This window comes from Lepisma saccharinum, chromosome 22 (genome assembly GCF_977018435.1).
Source record: "Lepisma saccharinum chromosome 22, izLepSacc3.1, whole genome shotgun sequence".
NCBI lineage: Eukaryota > Metazoa > Arthropoda > Insecta > Zygentoma > Lepismatidae > Lepisma > Lepisma saccharinum.
Window position 1 is genome coordinate 33,942,900 of NC_139250.1, and position 21,554 is coordinate 33,964,453.

Genomic DNA, 21,554 nt, shown 5'->3' on the forward strand with positions numbered 1-21,554 from the left:
CAATTAAATTTTATTGTAGAAACAGTTATTGTTTATCGTAAATTGATCCCTGAAAACCTGAAATTTTACTTGAATTTTATCAAGCTTTTGGAGTAGTCCTATTTGCATTACATATGTAGTCAGGCAAGTTGGAAATATGTTCATTTTGTTTTCTTATATAGCATCCTAGCAAGGGTTGGAACTAACCACTATTATCCGTTTGTGTTCAAAAACCACTATGCAATAAACTCCTCCATCTGTTCATAAAATGCGTCACTAGTATATTCTAGAAGCCAAGAACACTTTCTCTCCAATTTAAAGTGTATGTCGTCTCTGCCGGTAAAACTGTTGTTACATTGTTGTTGTTGTTGTGGCCCATTAAATTATTTAATAATATTAAAATTAAATGCTTTGGGCATACATGTAACACGGTAGAGCAAAAGTGAAATTATTATTGAGATAAGCATAAGAAGAAAACTAGTTTCGTGAAACCATCACTAAAATTTTGGTAAAATGCTTTATTAACTATTAATGTGATCTGAAAGTACAATGCACTTCTGTCTTGCATTATTCATTACGTAAGTTACTATTTTTCAGTAGAAAATTCTATTGGGTATAATTACAAGTCCCAAATCCATGTAGGTGCTGGGAGTTCGTATTGGTCGTCGCCATAAATGGCGCATTGCTTGTAGTCGCAGGGTGTTATCCTCCACACGTACGCCAGTCTAGAAGCTGTGGGGCAGGAAGATATATCCACCGTCACAGAGTTCTCTGTGTTCGAGGCAATGGGCACATCTTGCTCGTTGCCATTGCAATATACCTTAAATAAAAGCATACAAGTTGGTTAGGAAGATAATTTATGAGACATCTATTGTAAGTATAGATGGGAAATTACGTGAAAGATAAACAAAATCCAGTATTAAAAAGTTTACTGGAAAAATTACACATAAGGCCTCAATTTTCGCAGCATCCAATTACCGTTAAAAATACCAAGACCGTTAATAGAGTATATGTGGTGATACCGTAAATTACATTGTTACCATAACTAACGTAACATTTTATGATTCAGTGTCAAAAATATATATTTAAACTAGAATATTGTAAAATATTGTAAAAATGAGACATCTATTGTAAGTATAGATGGGAAATTACGTGAAAGATAAAAAAATTGAGTATTAAAAAGTTTACTGAAAACATTACACATAAGGGCTCAATTATCGCAGCATCCAATTACCGTTAAAAATACCAAGACCGTTAGTAGAGTATATGTGGTGATACCGTAAATTACATTTTTACCATAACTAATGTAACATTTAATGATTCAGTGTCAAAAATATATTTTAACTAGGATATTGTAAAAGTTATATTAATTTCTAATAGTGTACCTTACGTGCAAAGTACACATAAAAATACACACCTTACATCAACAACAAGTGTAAGATTTAAAAATCTTACAAATTTACAAATCTTAGCATTTAGAAAAAAATCTGCTTTAAATCCACTTTATACACAGATAGGCTAATTGGTACTAGGATTACAGTTTAAAGTGGCATCCAAATCACTATATACCTGCACCAGGTATCAAAATAAGGACCCCATTATTACAACGCGATGGCGTTACCACTATGCCATAATTAACAACTTTAGCGATGCTGCATAAAGAGAATATAAAATCTACATACGACTCTCTATTAGGCCTATAGCCTGAATTTTATTTCGGGGTGGGGGGCATTTAAACGTAAAAAAGTGGGGAAGATGCCCTGAAGATGAATTTCTCTGTAGCTATATTACAACTTATTGTACAACATGTTTAGTCCTACTAAGGAAAGAAAAAATACCACTGTACACTCTTTAAATAGGATATTTGTAGGATTTCGTTGGCTCAAGTACCATGATTTCTAAGTACGTAAAGATATTCACTTACCAAAAATCCGTCATTGTTCTGTACTCGAATATTGCTGTCGTACGTCAGAATAATATTGTTGTCCTCTTTCTGGATATTGTTAACCTGCAGAGGACAGATTTAGCACTGTCAATAACTCTTAGTAAAAGAAAGGCATACACATAATTTAAGCTTTAGCTTACAGCAGCAAATTGTTAGTGTTTTGCCTGTTTACCGATGACAACCTTTTGGCGTGCTTTCATTATGATGTCATCTTAAACTATTAAATCATGTGAATTTGAATATGAAGGTCAAGATAACAACACAGATTTAAAGAGGACGTACCATTCTATCTTCTAATTGGGTCATGCACTTCAGCTCTGCAAGGATCTTGTCGTTTAGAAGGAATTTATGTGAATTTTTGATAAATTACTTCCATTACAATTACTACTACTAATACTACTGCTGACACCACTATATTTCCCTATTGGGGGAGATAGAAGAATTTTATTACCGCCTGCACACGTTCCATTGATACCATCATTTACTTGCTTTTCGGTGATATGACACTGCAGATTTCGGTTCTGCCCAGAAAAAATATTTCAGACATGGAAAAACAACAAAAATTGCAAATTTCACCATCCAACTATGAGACTAGGGGGTATACATTCACTTTAGAGGAATGAGGATAAATTTAGCATCGAAAATGCCCTAAATTGGACCTTGATGTAACATTTGAGGAGTTGGTTGGGAAAGATTTGAGAAAGTTTTATGAGTGTTTAGGGGAGTGTGGATGCATCACTGATAAACATTTATCGTATGACTAAGTACAGGAAGGTACAGTGAGATGCACAAGTATTGTCCAGCAAATTGTGCATGATCATTTTCCTTAAATTTTCTCTTCCTCACTGCATGTTTTTAAGTAATAGACGTGTATCTGGTGCAAATATTCTTATCAACTTGTTGAAGAATTGTTTCAATTCTTGATGCTTTTATTACGTAAAAGTTGCTTTGTAATACTTATGCATCCACTGTACTAATACATTGTGGTCAACCTAGGTCGCTTTCCACACTTTAAATGTTATTCTCACATAATGTAGCTAAATTTGTTTCTTGTGATTGCCACCATTGTGTACAGTAATGTTGACATTGAACTAGAAAACATAGTATGTTTTTAATGTATGCGAGCTTATGTAATTGTATTAAGAGTTTGTTGCTATATTAACTTTGACGGAAGATCGTAAATGACTGTCAGTGCTTTTAGCATAATGCAACACAAGCAGCCTCATTCCTGAATGCCTTGGAAGGTTCCGCTGTCAATTTGTGCACTGCCATGCTACTAAAAAAATTACTTTTACCATTTTTAAAATATAACTATTAAAAAAAGGTCGAATCCAGTTTTTGTGACTTAACAGGAACACTGTGACATTTTAATGGTGGAATATTGCAACTTCTAACCACTGGCGTACACAGAGGGAGCTGCCCTCCCCCCCACACACACACCGATATCAACATTTTCAAATAAAAGCAGTGAAGAACTCGTGAAAATCAGAATTGTAAATGTACTCCTTTTTTAAAATGGCCCCTTGATTGTCTTCTTGAAAGTGGAAAGTTCTAAAGATATGGAATATTATACTGTGTATGCCCCCCACCCCCGTAGAAAGCAATGTACTATCGACCTTTAGAATTCCAGCGCCCACAGAAAAAATCCTGCGTATGCCAGTGCTTCTAACAGTGTGCTGTTTGTCTTTAAACTTGTTTTTGTTATTTTCTTCATAATGCCAAGAAGTACCTCGATTATCTATGTAGTTAAGAATTATTTTAAAGTTAATGTTAAATTCGAAATGAGTTCAATTTAGGAAGCATCCCAGTTAGTATTTTGTGGATTATGTTTATCATGTTTAAAATTGAAATTACATTTTGAAAACCTGAGAAGAGCCTAATTATCTTAGAATTGCACATTTCAGGTGATGAGGTACAATTTCCCCGAGGTTCTTCTCTCCGTAGTAGCTGGGAAGCACTGTTACCAACTTAGCTCTTTTGGAGCTAGGTCTGGCTCTTTTGTGCACTCGTTTGGCTGTGAACTTTAGCACCCGCCTCCCTGACCCACTATGGTGCCATCACTGGCTCCGGCTCACAAGTTTTGCCATAATTATATATTTTGCAAGTGGTATTGTTATATTGTCTACGTTGCCACACACTCTCTTACCTCCCCAGCTACTTTTTATTACACCTTGGCTGAAGTGAAGATGACATAATATTGTTATCAGGGAATCCTTTATTTTCGATTTCATACGAACATCGGTGGATTATTGAGATGGGTGATGCCGCCAGATCTAGACGGTAAAAACTAAGAATAAATGTATCTCTTTTATGTGCATTAGGTTTGGCAATACTGAAAGGATGACCACAGGAAGAATGGGAGAAATATATTACGCTTATGGGAGCAATAATTTTATTCGTTCTCTCGGGAATATCAAACATCCAATGACGTAGAAAAGTACATGGACACAAAAACGTCACGTTGAACAATGTCTTAGTCGTAGGAAAAGTCGAAACCGCCATTTGATTAGCCGTAACTTGAAGTTGATTTCCCATAAGAAATACATGGGATTCTGGTATACTTATTGATCATGTTTTTCAAACAACATGGAGAGAAATTCATATTCTCTTGAATACTCAAGGATTCTTTAGTAGCAGTGCCCATTTCGACGATATCAAAATATGTGCACCATTGGTGCGAAATTGTTGCTCTCCCCCTTAAACAATACTTAGCGGCTACAAACAAGTATCACAAAAATAATGTTTTTTACTAGTAGTAGTAAATACAATACGGACAGTGCGAGAAAGGAAGAGCATCCCCTCAAGCAGCTTTGCTACACTTAAAACTTGCTTAACATGAGCATATGAGTTTTTGAGCAAGTGTGGAATCTTGTCTAATCCAAGATTTTTGTAAAAATGCCCTCGGGAATTTTTCAGAAAGGAAGAGAATTTTTCAGAAAGGAAGAGAATTTTTCAGAAAAGAAGTGTCCCTCAGATTGATTTGTCTACACTTACAGAAGGCACTTCTGTGAGATTGTTGTCCATAAACTTGTCAAAAATATGCCCCTCTTGGCCACACTTAAAACTAGGCTACCCACACCCATACACATGCATACACCTACATACATATACACACACACACACACACACACACACACATATTTACTTCTGGTTTAAGTTCAATTGGGCACCAGCTTCAATTTGTTTATCTAATATTAAGACAATGTAATTCTTCTAGAATTGCTCTGTGACAACAGACCCATCTATGTGCAAATGCCTGAACTCGGTGAATACTTGGGAGCAAGTCCATTTTTTTCATTATGTCAACATTTTTAACTTCTTTTGCCAGTAATAGGGAAATGGTAGCAAGCATTAGACAAAGTACTTTGGAGCTGAATATTCCTTTTCTTAGACGTCGTATATTACTAAAATATTTTCAATTCACATATTTCTCATACCGCTGTATCTTGTTCTATTAGGCCTCTTCGAGAACATTGCCTATTAGGACTCTTCGAGAACATTGCCTATTAGTAAAATAATAGGACAAGCATACAATGATATGGGGATATGTGAATTGTTGGTTTCTTCAATTCAGATAAATGGATTGAATAGAAACTAGGATATTTTGCATTTGTTATATTCAATTTATTTGTTGTAATCTGTTCATATATAAAATCAAGCCCCGAGAAAATATAAGATCAATACTTGAACAATATGTGCGCATGACGGCCCCAAAGCGGTGGGATCGATACTTTCCGCACGGTGCACAGTTCTATTTGCCTGCATTGAGTCTTATTAGAGCGAGCTCGGGCAGTTTTATTCTGATCGATTAGTTCCAGAGTTGTCCACCGCCGCGCCGGGTTAGTTCCAGACAATTCCGCTCCCCTAAGCGTGGAGGCGCTGCGGTCGGGATTGCATGTACGCTCAGCAGAAAAACGGGATACACTCAGAAGAAAGTACTTCGGCAAAAATGTTAGAGAATAGCTCATGTTTCTGAATGTACCCCATACAGTGTTTCTATTGGCTCTGTAAAACTATAAAAGCCAGGGCACAGTGCAAATTCTTCACCATTGCTGGATTGGCGGAATAACACAAGTAAGGTCATATATACATACATACACAAAGCACAGTGCTGAACCCCAACTGATCCAGCATAAAGCTTTGATTTGAACCCCAAGAAATTGTATATAAATACCAAAGCCAAAAATATTAATACACATACACACATACATACACACAAAGCACAGTGCTGAACCCAGCTGCTATTTTTATCCAGTATAGAATTTTGAATTGAAACCCAGGAAATTGTATATAATAAACAACAGCAAAAATGCCGAATCAAAAATATTGTAATCAATGCAATAAAAATATATTTAGCTCTAATTGGGCCAGACATCAAAAAATTTGTAATCCAGACAAATACAAAACTCCCACAAAAATTTGCCCCAAATGCAATAGAAAATATAACATGGAATATTTCACATATAAACATAAAGATACTTGCTCTGCACAGTCATCCACATCTGCTCAGAAAAGAAGGCACGAAGCACCTGTTAATGCCAGAGCAGCAAAACAGCCACGCCATGAACCTACCCGTAGCAGTTTTAATGCCCAACTTAGGGATTACCAGTTTGTATCAGAGCTAAGATGCGGCATTGAGAATTTCTTGAACAGTATAAATTCTGATCTGCAGGCAATTCTTAATGCACAAAATGGCTCTTATAAGCTATCCCTCAAATTGTTTGTACAATATAAGAAACCAAATGGCACAAAATTTACACAGCCCCACATAACAGAAACTGTACCGGTATATTCAAATGCAAATTCAGACACAATAATAGGCAATTTGATAGATCAATTAAATATCAAACACTCTGAATTTGCGGCAAAAGAGTCCGGATGGAGCCTATGCGGTTCATCACACAAGTTATATGTTAATATTTCTGAATTCAGCCCATTACAAGGATCTACTTATGTACCATTGCCTGCTAATATCAAAAATAAAAGAGCCGTGGTCAATATAAAAAATGCCGACCAGAAATGCTTTTTGTGGTGTATATTAGCTGCTTTGTATCCAGTTTCAAGGAATCCTGAGAGAATAACTTATTACAAACAACATGAACATCTTTTTGACGATGTAATGGAGGGTTTGGAATATCCAATGTCAGTTCAGAATATTGATAAATTTGAAAAAAGGGCCAAGCACATCAATGGCAAACAATTATCTATTAATGTATTTATTTGTTCTACTGGCAATTGTCCGATAGCACCTCTCAGAATCAGTACAATTGATGATGAATCTGCTATTCCGATTGATCTGCTCTTAATTGAAGGGGATGATACACACCATTATACTCTGATACACAGTCTTGAAGCTTTAGTGAGAACGCAACTAGACAAAACTCATACAATATTCAAGTTGTGCAGAAGATGTTTGACTGTATTTGATGGTCAAAAAATAGTGAAGGGGGTTCGGGAAGTGAATGCAGAAATTGCAAAAAACAAGTTAATTGAGCATCTGAAATACTGTGGCAACCATAAACCTGTTCATATGGTGATGCCCAATCCAAGTGAAAATTGCAAATTCAAAAAGTATGAAGCCTTGTTGGAACACCCAGCATATATTGTCTGTGATTTCGAATCGAATCTCAAATCTCTTGCATTCTGTAGCCCAGATCCAGAAGAATCATCAATTACACCATACCAGCTACATGAACCTTCCAGCTTTTGTTATGTGGTTGTACAGGATGGTGTTGTTATTAAAATAGATTCATACATGGGAGAAGATGCCATCAAAATATTTGCACATAGAATAGAAAATGAGTGCCGTGACATAGCATCTAACATCTTATTAATATCAAAGCCTATGTTGCCTTTAACAGAGGAACAGATTGAGGATTTCAACAATGCAGAAAAATGCCCGGTATGTGATTCTGAATTTTCAGATACAAATATCAAGGTGAAACACCATTCTCATACAGATGGTCGATATAAACAGGCCCTGTGTAGTAGCTGTAATATTAAGATCAAGAGACCAAGATTTATCCCCATATTCTGCCACGGAGCATCCAATTATGATTTCCATCATCTGATCAGGTACGAGGGGTTTGAGAAGCAGAATTTAAATATTTTAGCTGAAAATGACGAGAAATATATATCTATTAGCAAGATAATTAAAGTTGATGGTGTTCCTATTCACATAAGATTTCTTGATTCTTACAGATTTTTATCTGCTAGCCTGGATACACTGGCCTCTCAATTATCTGATGATGACTTGAAAATCACACGTGCCTCGTTTCCAGATCAGGAGCTGAAATTAATTAGGCGGAAGGGTGTATATCCATATGACTATGTCTCAGATTTTTCTAAATTTGATGAGTGTTCCCTGCCACCACAAGAAGCATTTTACAGCAAAATCAGAGGATCTGGAATCACTGATGAAGATTATCACCATGCCAAATTGATGTGGAACGATTTAAAATGCAAGACATTTGGTGATTATCACATGGCATATTTGAAACTTGATGTCACTCTCTTAGCTGATATATTGCAAGCATTCAGAAAATCTTCCATGCAAAATTATGGACTGGACCCAGTGTATTTTTACAGTGCCCCGGGCCTAGCATGGGCCGCAATGTTTTTCAACACCAAAAAGCCATTGGATCTAATCCAAGATCAAGAAAAATATCTGTTTATAGAGGAATGTATAAGAGGAGGGATGGTGCAATGTTCTCAGAGATATGCCAGAGCAAATAACAAATACATGCCTGATTATGATCCAGCACGGCCATCAAATTATATACTTTATGGGGATGCAAACAACCTCTATGGTCACGCTATGATGGATAAATTGCCATATGCAGGGCTTGAATGGGTCGAAGATTTCAATATTGAGGATCTTCAGAATTTTGATGACAGTGACTATGGCCTGTTCTTAGAGACTGATCTGATAATTCCTGATGATTTGCACAATAAATTTTCTGATCTGCCCCCAATTCCTGAGGTTAGGTGCCCACCTGGCTCTAAACAGAAGAAGCTCATGACAACCCTGGAGCCGAAACAGGGATATGTCATATATTACAAAAACCTCCAGTTCCTGATGAAACATGGTGTTCAAGTGACCAAAGTTGGCAAAGTTTTGAGGTTCAGGCACTCAGAATGGTTGAAACCATACATTGATACAAATACGGAGCTTCGAACATCTGCAAAAAGCGAATTTGATAAGGGCTTGTTTAAATTGATGGTGAATTCTGTGTATGGCAAAACTATTGAAAATGTCAGAAAACATACCGATGTTAAAATAATTACTGACCCCAGCCGGAGCAAAAAATTGGCTGCAAAGCCCAACTTCAATTACAGAAGAATTTATGATGAGCACATGGCACTTTTCAACATGATGAAAACAAAGATTAAGTTTGATAAACCTATTTATGTAGGGGCTGTGATATTGGAATTGTCCAAATTACATATGTTAATATTATATTATGATGTGTTGAAACCTTTTTATGGTGATCGTGTAAAATTATTGTACATGGACACGGATAGTTTTATTCTTGTTATTCAAACAGAAGATGTTTATCAAGATATGTCACAGCCTGAATTGCTTCAATACTTTGATACCAGTGAACATACAAGAATTCAACCCCACAACAAAAAAGTGCCTGGCAAGTTAAAAGATGAGACACTTGGTGATGTTATTGTGGCATTTGCTGGGTTAAGAGCCAAGATGTACAGTTTTGAAACATGTAGTGGTGCTGTTGCCAAAAAGGCCAAGGGCATTGGCAGAGTAACTGTTGAAAAAGAGCTTGTATTTGAAGATTACAAAAATTGCATCAAATCACAGAGTTCAATCAGAACATCAGAAAATAGAATTCAGAGTGAGAATCACTTGTTGACTAGCAATATTGTAACAAAAGTGGCCCTGGACCCACATGATGACAAGAGATGTATTTTGTCATGTAACATACATACTTTACCTTGGGGGCATTGTGATTTGAAAAATGGGAAACAATGCCCAATTCCAGAGCATGATTTGAAATAAATAAACATGCCTATGAACTTATTTGGGTTCAAAAAACAGGCTATTATGAACCTGCCCACACCACAACCCTCTTCTGATTTACAATCTGTAATATCTAAGCTGAGTGGCTTGTTAATTATTCATCTGAACAGCATACTTACAGATAATGATGATGAAACAGGCAAAAAATTGTACATATTTAACAATAATTTAAATCATTACCAATTACCTGTAGGTGGTCAATTGCAATTTATTACAACCCCTGAGGGTGATGTCAAGATTTCAGTAGGGAGAAATATTTATAGAATTAAGCACTCAAACATGATTTCTGGCACTGTATATACGGTTTCTGCTGGTGACTGCTTATATATTGAGGTCCCTGGATCTTATGACAAGCTTATACCCTTTTTTATAGAATTAAGAATCAGATACTCTATAATAAATAACCAGTAAAAGAAAATGCCTAATGATATATTTGGCCATACAAGACATGAAGATCACAGTGATGAGATTCTGATGCTTGATGTCAGAGTCAAGAAATTGAGAAGTGATTTACAAGCTTTACAGACCACACTCAATGCCAGTCTTCAATTAGAAATTACAAATTTACAATCACAATGCATGGACCCTCTTCTTAAAATTGATTCCGAACTCAAAGTGCTGCTTCAGAAATATACTGATCTGGCAACATTGGATAATTTTCAAAGTTTAGAGGAAGCTGTAGCAGCTCTTCAAGCCAAATTTAAGACCCAGGCCACCAACTCTGAGCAATTGAAACAGCAATTGGAAGAGCAGATAAATAATGTCCAGACACAGCTCCAAACAATTGTCAAAAGCATAAAATCACAAGAAGATTTTGATCTAGTCATTTCCACTCTAAAAGAACAGATTCAGTCACTCCAGATACCTAATCTGGATCCTCTGCACAATGCCATAGCCGAGGTTAAAGAAAAAATTGAGACACTTGAAAATTTTATGAACAATTTGCCATCTTCTGATGCTTTGAATGCAATAACTCGGAGTGTTGCAAACATCAAGCTGCAACTTGAAACATATGAAGATTTTGGAAAAATTCAAAGTTCCATAACCCATCTTGAAGGTACAATAGCAGCAGTGCAAAGTGATTTGGCAAATGTACTAGAATCCAGATTGCCTGGGATTGTAGATACCCTTGTCAGTGTCCAGCAACAGATCACAAAGCTTGAAAACCTCAACACCGAATCTGAGCTATCTCATTTTCATCACTTGATCGATGATATCCAAACAAAGCTTGAAATTTTACAACAATCAACACCCTCTCAGGCAGATATAGCCCTGCTCCAAAATGCTATGCAAAATGTGGCTGATGCTTCTGAATTAAACAATGTAAAATTGGCACTTGAATTTTTGCAAAATACAGTATCAAATCTTCCCACATCGCAGGAACTTAAAAATATTAAGAGAGCTGTGAATAGGATATTGAAATCAGAAGATATCAAGAATATCCAGACAGAGATCAAACAACTCACTCAGACAGTTGCCACTCTTCCAACCAATCAACATATTAATGAACTGCATGCCCTGTTTGAGGATATCAGAAGACAGGTCCATGATCTTACTGCTCAAAATTCAAAATTGGCAGTTGTTGAAAATTTGCAACAAATTGTAGCTAATATCAAGCAACAGCTAGGGACCATGGAATCCAATCAAGCAAATGCTCTGTCTGTTTTTGCCACCCAGCTTCAAGAGATTGTGCAACAATACAAGAAACTTGTTGTGGACGTAAAGATCAAGCCAGGCCATGATGATGTTGTTAGGACCATCAATGAGCACCTTGAATCTGTAACAAGCAGATTGCTTACAGCAGAAAAGGAAATAACAGGCATAATCGAGAATCCAAAACATACAGTAATTCTTGAATTGTACAGCATCCCCAACAAAGAATATGATTCACCATTTACACCAGGTGGCAAAATATATATGCTGTCCCCTGCACAATTTTATTACCAGTTTTTTGTTGGAGGCACACTGAGACCAATCAAGATCAAATATTGGCATCAGCCACAGGCACATCACTACCCCACCTTATCAATAACAAATGCTGACAACAAACCAAAAATCACCAGTGTAGAGTTGGAGGATTTTACAGATCCCAATACATTAGAAACAGCCTATACTGAAGATGATGGCACTCTGGAATTTAAAATACAAATAGGGGACAAATTATATTTAGAAAATCCTGCAGTATCAGCTGCTGAACACCCCATAGTTGCAATATTCTTGTTTACATATTATGTCTAGAAAAATTATTGTTGATGAATTACACAGACAGGCCAGACATAATTTTAAGAGACTGCCAGTAGTCACAAAAGGCATAGATGATTTATGGCAGAGCGACTTGATTGAGTTGTCAAGTGGACAGTTGAAAAACTTAGACAAAATCAACAAGGGCTACAAGTATCTACTCACTGTGATAGACACATTTTCAAAATTTGCCTGGGCTGTGCCACTCAAATCCAAGACTGGAAAATGTGTTACAGAAGCCCTCAGGACAATCATCAATCATTCAGGAAGATCACCGCGCTATTTGCAAACAGATAATGGCAAAGAATTTTATAATTCAGTGTTTCAACAATTTATTAAAAGCCAGGCAATAAAACATTATTCGAGTTACAGTGACCTCAAAGCCTCAATTGTAGAGAGATTCAACAGAACCTTAAAAAATCTTATGTATAAACAATTTACCCTCCAAGGTAATTATAAATGGGTTACAATCCTTCCAGAACTTCTACATAAATATAACAACTCTGTCCATTCCACAATCAACATGAAACCCTCCGAAGTAACTTCATCTGATGAGCAAAAATTGATCAGGACTGTTTATTATCCTAGATACCAGCCAACAACAAGAAAGGCCAAATACAGGGTGGGGGATCAAGTAAGAATCAGCAAATATAAGCACTTATTCAAAAGAGGCTTTACGAGAAACTGGAGCACTGAATTATTTACAGTGGTTCAAGTTAAACCCGGGGCCCTTAACACATATATAATAAAAGATCACCGAGGAGAAATTCTCAAAGGCAGGTTCTATGAACAAGAGCTCAGCAAAACTAAACAGCCCGACACATATCTCATAGAAAAAATCATCCGCAGAAAAGGCAACAAGTTATTTGTCAAATGGCTGGGTCATCCGGAAAACAGCTGGATCGATGCAGACAAAGTGATAATATGAGCACCTGGGATGTTATAAAAAGGCTGCCAGAACCTGAACAGCAGAATAAGATAAATGGAGTGCTGCTGCCTGATAATATTAGATGTCTTATTGTTGGGCCATCTGCTTGTGGTAAAACTACTCTAATGGTTGATAATTTTTTATTGGCACCCAACTGGTTAGACTGGAAAAACAGGCACTTGTATATCTTCTCAAAGAGCTTGGAACAATTAAAATATCAGCAGCTGATGAAACTATATGATGGATTGGATATTGCCACTTTTGAACCAGATGTTAAGCCACTTCATGAATGTTTCGATAATTCAGTTGTTGTGTTTGATGACATTATATTGGATAATCAAAACAAGGTTAGAAATTTCTTTACACAGGGGCGGCACAAAAACATTGACTGCTTCTACCTGGCACAGACTTTTTCTAAAATACCGAAGCAACTGATCCGAGACAACAGCAATTTTATATGTGTGTTTCATCAAGATCATACCAACCTCAAACACATACATGATGAATATGTAGGTGGGGACTTGAGCTACAATGATTTTTCCAAGTTTTGCAGCAAGTGCTGGAACCAGGACAGTTATGGGTTTGTCACAATTGATATGACAAGAAAACCCAATAGTGGCAAATACAGAAATAAAATCAACGATTTTCTAGACGTTGAGACATAAATAAATAACCATGAAAAGGCCAATCATTGATGATCTTAAGTTAAGAGATTATCTTGTAAAAAGATTTAAGGGATGGAAATCAGAGAACCGGGGAATTTATGAAAAACACAAACAAACAGAACAGCCTGTAATTGATGCTATTAATAATTTAGGTAAGAATATCAAAACTGTTACAGAGCAAAATCAAAATTTGATCACAGAGCTTGTACCTGTAGCTGCTAGGAACATATTAGATTATCCATTCACCCCACTTTCCAGCATTCATACACCTAGTCCTATTGCTCCTAGAAGAATTGAAGCTACACAGGATCCTATTGAATTGGGTCTTCTTGCTCAAAAATATTTAACCACACCTAAAGACAATAAAGATGAGGTGTTTGGCTTATATGCCGACACAGAGCTTGATGGCAGCATCATACATAGAATTGGTAATTTCAGAGTAACTTTTATGGGAGATGATATAATTGTTTATTCAGAATCTCGTCTCGGAGAAAAAGGTGCTTTTGTTAAGTACCCCGGCACACCTGGATTGTGGGAACTGATGACTAGGAAAAGGCCTGGCAGCTATACAGATCAAGATTATGAACATTACAAAGAAATATTAATAAAATCAGATGCTCTATACCAGAACAATGATCCCACACAAAAAAGAGTCAAGTCTAGCAGTGGGGCAAAATACAATAATTTAATCAAGCCCATATGGTCACAGATCAAGACTGGCAGTGGAATCAAACAATACAACACCCTGCCTAAAGAATTTGTGTGGGTTGATGATGTCAGGAAACTTATAGATAGGTTATTGGTGATAGCTGGGGAGGAAAATGCTGGCAACCACAATTTTTACAATGAAAAGGTTGGAATTATGGACATGATAAGCACAAAATTGTCTAATTTTATAGTGAATGACCCTAAGGGGATTGGATATCTCATAAAAATTATTAATACTCTACCACCTAAATTTTGGAATGTTTCTGAGGGTCGGGGGTTGGTTAATGACATTATAAACAAGCTGCCATTTGAACTACACATTCCAGGCTATCAGTATTGTGGTCCAGGCACAAAATTGGATCATAGATTAAACAGAGGGGACCCTGGTGTTAATCCCCTAGATGCTGCTTGCAGAGACCATGACATAGCATACAACACACATTCTGATCTTGACAAGAGACATGTTGCAGACAAGAAATTAGAAGAGGCTGCATTTGGTAGATTTGTAAGCAAAGATGCTTCTTTAAGTGAAAAAATAGCAGCATTGGGAACCACCATAGCTATGAGCACCAAACAAAAACTGGGGTGGGGGTTGTGAATATGTATATAATAAACCTAGAATGAAGGCCAAGGGTGTTATGTATCAAATACCTTATGCAGGTCTTAAATCTCTTAAAAGTATTGATAGTCTTTTGACCAAAAAGCAGCGCAAGAAAAAAAGCTCTTGTATTGCAAAGGGACATGGTATGAAATTGTTGCTTAGTACCCCCCAATTAAAAAAATTACAGCAATCCAGGAAAAAATTGCATACAGGGGGATTCATATTTACCATCCCTGCTATCTTAGCTGCTCTCGGGGCTGTTGGGAGCTTGGCTGGGGGATCAGCTGCCATAGCAAAAACAGTAATAGATGCCAAGAAGAATAGGGCAGAATTAGATGAGCAGAGGCGCCATAACCTGGCCATGGAGAAACAAGGCAAAGGTGTTAAGAGAGCCATGAATAAGTTTAAAAAAACAAGAGCCGCTTACAAACCAAGATATTGAAGCTTTAATCAAGCCACTGGGCATCAAAAATTTTAGAGGTGTGTACATGTCTGATTCTTTACCAGAGCAACCACTCAACAAAGAGTGTGGCATTGTTAATTTGGATGAGTACAAAAATCAGGGCACTCACTGGATCTGTTATCTTAAATATTTAAACAATGAGGCATTTGTTTTTGATTCATTTGGAGGTGTTCCACCTGAAAATTTAATAAAATATCTAAAATCAGCTAATATTTATTACAATAATGCCCGTGTTCAAAACTTCAAAGATGTTAATTGCGGACATTTGTGTTTATCCGTTCTCAGATATATGTCTCAAATAAATAAACCATCAATTGAAAATTTTCAAAAAGCCTTGTGGTATCTGAAACATCATGGGGGTATTCCATCTCACCAGCCAAAATTCAATATTGAAACTCAAATTACATGATGACATAGTGTATCCCAAAACAATAGCTCTCAGGGCATTTTACGGCATGTACCTGATCCCTAATATTACACACCACAACAATACAATTGCAGTAGGGGATCAAAAAATTGTCATCACTCCAGGGCAGTATAATCTGTCCACTCTAAATGCTCAATTACCCAGAGGTGTAGTGTTAAGTCAAAATTCTGTCACTCACAGAGTAGAGATTGTATCTGCTACGGAAACAGTGGATCTGGATACTATAGGAGAGCTGTTAGGCTTTGAGAACAACACAAAACTTGAAGCGGCCATCAAACACACTGCTATGAATATACCTAAATTCTTAGCCATAGAGACTCTGAATATTCACTGTAATGTGGCCGAGGGTATGATCACCAAATCAAATGGCATAGGCACTCACAAACAAACTGGCATCATTGCAACATTCAAACCTAATTCCGAATTCATGGAGCCCATCATCTACAATCCATCCCCAACATTATATTTTCCTGTGTGTCATAACAGAATAGATTACATTGAATTGATGGTCACTAATGAAAAAGAAGAATTAGTTGATTTTGCTGGAGCCACAACAACTGCTATCATAGAGATTAACATTTAAATAAAAATACATACAATGGAAAATATTGAGAGTTATGAGCTACAATCATTCCCTCCAAACAGGAGGACATTTGCAAATTTAAATCAACCCAACACAGAGATCGAGGTTGATCTTGATGTAGGGGATGGCTTTATACACCCCCACAGAGCAGATCTATACATCAAATTTGATGTTGTAAAGCTCGATGGAACAGATTATCCGGCAAATACAAATATAAGACTTGTAGACAATTTTGTGCCGCATCTCTTCTCTGAAATTGAGATCAGAAAGCATGGTGTTGTTATAAACAGAATAGATTATCCCGGCATTACCTCCACAGCTTTGGCTACATTAAAATTATCCAAAACCGAGGCTTCATACTACAAAATAGGTGGATTTGAAGCTGGTGATAAGATATTATCTAAGAACCACACAGTGCTGTTCCCGATGCGCCTGTTACCAGGATTCTTCTCGGATTACAAAGATATTATGTGGAAGGGTGGTTTAAGAATCACATTTAGAAGAGCTGCAAATGATAACAATGCTTTGATGAGGTACAGCACATTAAACCCTACAGGAGAAGCTTTGCCTAATACCTTACCTGATGCAGGCAAATGCATTATTCAGACTATGGAGCTAAGAATCCCGGTTGTTGAATATGAGGCCAGTTATGCTCTTAAATACAAAGCTGATATCCTAAAAAATCCACAGATTCCTCTGCAATTTTACACATATCAATGCGTACAGAAGCCCGCATCTGGCACATATTATGAGTTTGATGCTACAAATTCATTCTCCAGCATACAATACGACATGCCTGATTTTGTGGTGGTACTGTTTCAGACTGGGAGACACAATAATCAGGAAAAAAATTCGAGTAGATTTGATAGCTGCAACATCAAGAACATATATCTTAAAAATGGCAGAAATGAGGTATTTCCTAGAGAAAATTACAATTTAGACATGTCCAAGGATGATTTCCTCAAATTATATGAGGCTTTTTCGGCTTTCAAAAGAGTCACTACTGGCAATACTGACATGTATTACACACCAGATGAATTCAAAACACAGAGACCCATGTTTGTAATTAACACTTCGAAAAGGAAACAAGTTGTGGTGAATGACAGAACAAACATTAAAATTATCTGTGAATTTCACGAGGCTTTACCCGATGACACCATATGCAGTGTCATTCTCATAGGTGAAAAATCATATGTTTATGACGTAAGAAATGAGAGAGTCACAGAGCAATTCTAGAAGAATTACATTGTTTCAATATTAGATAAACAAATTGAAGCTGGTGCCCAATTGAACTTAAACCAGAAGTAAACCGGAAGTAAACCGGAAGTGGACCGGAAGTAGACCGGAAGTGGACCGGAAGTAAACCGGAAGTAAACCGGAAGTGGACCGGAAGTGGACCGGAAGTGGACCGGAAGTAAATATGTGTGGGTGGGTGTGGGTGGGTAGCCTAGTTTTAAGTGTGGCCAAGAGGGGCATATTTTTGACAAGTTTATGGACAACAATCTCACAGAAGTGCCTTCTGTAAGTGTAGACAAATCAATCTGAGGGACACTTCTTTTCTGAAAAATTCTCTTCCTTTCTGAAAAATTCTCTTCCTTTCTGAAAAATTCCCGAGGGCATTTTTACAAAAATCTTGGATTAGACAAGATTCCACACTTGCTCAAAAACTCATATGCTCATGTTAAGCAAGTTTTAAGTGTAGCAAAGCTGCTTGAGGGGATGCTCTTCCTTTCTCGCACTGTCCGTATTGTATTTACTACTACTTTTACTGCAATCATAATCTTACTTGTGGTCCGTGCGTAGGATACTGGGTCATCTGATACACAACATTTAGTGCAGCCATGCTCAGTCTGTCTGCCACCGTCTGCTTGTCTCTCGGGTGAATGCTGAAATGGATTTAGAAATTAAGAGAAACCAAAATGTTTATTTCACAAATACCTGAAAATGTGTATGTAATGAGACTGACATTCTTGATTGATTGATTGATTGATTTAGTTTATTTTACTTCGCGTTTTGTGCCTCTTGGCTAATTTGCGAAGATGGGGATGAGTGATGAAATGATGAAATGGATGAAAATGGACATTCACAAACAACCATACCCGACCGAGATTCGAACCCGGGACCCTTGGCGTCTCAGCGCGATGTGATAACCACTCGGCCACAGGGTCGGGCAGACTGACATTCTTAGAGAAGCGTTTGCGAATATTTAAATTGATATTTGAAGCATATATATATATATATATATATACAAAGTGTTAATTTTCATCTAACCTGAGGCCTCCCCGATGACGCAGTGGTAGCGTCCTCGCCTTGTAATCAAGGGGTCCCAGGTTCGATACCCGGTGGAGGTACATAGTGGTTCGGATCCCACTTTAAACTGTAGGTCCAGTCCCGATTAGCCTTACTATGCATAAAGTGGACTTAAAAAAAACACCAAATCAATCATCTAACCTGTATTTAAGATATAACTATATCCAGTGGCCGCGATTGGGTTCAAAACCCAATAATTTCTAGACAAGGTTTAGTATAGTGCAGGGGCAAAAGTGGCAAAAAATAGGGGGCAGTTGCCCCCCTCGCATATTCATTCACAGGGTGTCTACCAGTCAAGAAAAAAGTCTAGAAATTAACATTGTGGTGAAGAATGTTTTATATTTTTTACAGTATTGTGAATTAACATTTTTATATACTTGTACTGGGATTTGATAAAATTGAACATTTGCAAATCTAAAATTGGATTGAGTTGTGGTTAAGACTTGTTCACTTTGTTTCATAAGAATTACGTGTAAAAATATTAAATAAAATAATGTTGCCATTTTCCATCCAGAATGAAGTCTGATGCATTGATTTTTACATGGATTAATAATTCAAGCCAGTTTAAATCTCTTTTTAAAGTACAGCTTCAGTTTTCATCTTAACCGACCTTGTGGTAGCGGTTTTTCATAGAATAAAAATATGTATTTTCTTCGTTTCCAACTGTACCTAAGTAGGGGGCGGTTAAAAAAATGTTTGAAAAAGGAAAGAAAAGTATAGAACTTTCGATATGTTATTTCAGTGATTTCAGAATTGAATGAATGTGATATTGAGTCCTGAAAATATAATGAGAAAGTACACAGAGAAAGGTGTAAATAAGTATTTTGCAAATGTAAAGAAGGCTTTGCCTAATAAACAATTTACGGTGTTCTCCAAAGCTATTTCATGAAAGCGTATACTGAAAAAAACATTGGTGTTGAAGCGACAGTGCTCCTAGGAGGTTCGCATCACATTTTGGTCAGTGGCGTTAAAAAATTGTCGATTACAACCATTTATCTATGTTATTCTAACACCACTGAGGTTAAACGTTTTTAAAAATGTAGTTTCGACCTCCTGGGAACATTGTCTGTGTCGCTTTAACACTGAATTGTGTACCAAAGATTAAAGTAAATGTCTTATGTTAAGGTCAAGTAAAACTTTGTGTTCGGTGACTACTGATAAGACAAATTTGCTGAACCTAATGAATTTGTTAAGAGCGACTGAAGTACTCACGACCCTGAGGGTGAGTTGTCGTCTGGAAGATCAAAGGCGGCCGCCATGAAGGACTCTGGCATGACAGGGTTTGGTGCGTAACCATAGTCAGCCGTCTGCGCCCAGCGGAGGAAGGACCAGCTGTCCCAAGGGTCGTGCGTGTATGGCGCCAGCTGCCGAGAGAGATAGAATGTAAGAATTATTTACAAAATATTGTTTAAAATTTATAAATAACAACGAACATAGATACTATTGTGTACATTGCTACTATCTCCGATGATGAAACATCACCAATGATCTGTGCAGGAACGAGCAACATTTTGATCTGCTTGCACCTAAACACCCCACATGAAGTCAATAGCTGAAACAAGAACTTGAACCTGTTTGTCAGTCGTCACTAAAAACACATTTGCGTTTCGGCGTGGTTCAGACAGAACTTGACTTCTGCACTGCCATGTAACAACTAAGAGTACAACAGCAGTTAAAAATTACTGTTCATTTCTGAATTCTAATGTTGTGAAACTGAAAACAAAGAAAGCAGCTGCGTATGGCATATTCTTACCTATTGTTAGAAACTTGGTGCGGTAGATGTAACAAATGTTTTGAAATCAAAACCTCATGCGGCACGGTGGTGACAACAGAAGAGACGCAAAAGTTTAACAATATTTCTTCCTTGGAAGAAAAGTTTATTGTCTTTGCGCTTCCAACTGAGAGTGTTGTATTCCCATAAATTGAAATTGAACACGGAAACAATATTAACAGTTATTTACAAATAACATTCTGTTACTAATCTTGATGTTAAGCAGCTGTCTATATCCCAAAGAAAGAGGATATTTCCGAATTTTCCTAAAAACCTGCCCAGATCATTTTTAGGACCCGAGAAAGAGGTTTTGTCCGGGTAAAAGAGGATGTCTGGTAACCCTAAACGATTTTGTCTCGCTGCACTGGTTACAGAGTTTTTCTCACCCAAAGTGCACTCCCCCAACCCTAATAGTGGAGTCGCCTGCCGTTACGTCACTTCACTTCCGTTGGGGATCATCTCCTGAGTGGTCAGCTGTAGCTGAGTGATCATGTTGCTTGCTGACCGCTCAGTTACTTTACCTGGCTCAGGCTTCTTCACTTCCACAACATTTCAATGCATGTTAGTAAGAGAAAAAAGTCAGAATCTGACCTGAACAAATCCAAAAGGGAACGTGGGGCTGTCTCCATCGTTTCCTCCAAAGAACTTGCTCTTCCAGTCGTTGATCATTGTAGGAAACATGCAGGTATAGTTGTTAGGTTGACCTACGTTGGCTTCACCTAAAAGAAAGCAAGTTGGTCAAGAGATCTGCAAGATGATGGAGGAAAATGCCCTGTTATCTATTCAATGAGCAATACGAGATCAATCATAACTAATTACGTACTTATTTATTCTACAAGGCATCTGGTGAACCGTTACAAGGAATGGCTATTTCTTTCACTGTAAGCAATTT

General features: G+C 37.1%; 1 protein-coding gene across 1 annotated transcript in view; it reads right to left on the minus strand.

The window, feature by feature from the left end:
* Positions 1-500: 500 nt before the first annotated feature.
* LOC146004604 (sialate O-acetylesterase-like) overlaps positions 501-21,554 on the minus strand; it is a 44,317-nt gene continuing 23,263 nt past the window's right edge. The window contains exons 9-13 of the mRNA XM_083143478.1: positions 21,254-21,381; positions 20,104-20,255; positions 18,368-18,467; positions 1,904-1,987; positions 501-799 (exon numbers count right to left, since the gene is read on the minus strand). Coding sequence (XP_082999604.1) covers positions 599-799; positions 1,904-1,987; positions 18,368-18,467; positions 20,104-20,255; positions 21,254-21,381 — 665 coding nt within the window. The 3' untranslated portion in view covers positions 501-598. The remainder of the gene's footprint in view (positions 800-1,903; positions 1,988-18,367; positions 18,468-20,103; positions 20,256-21,253; positions 21,382-21,554) is intronic.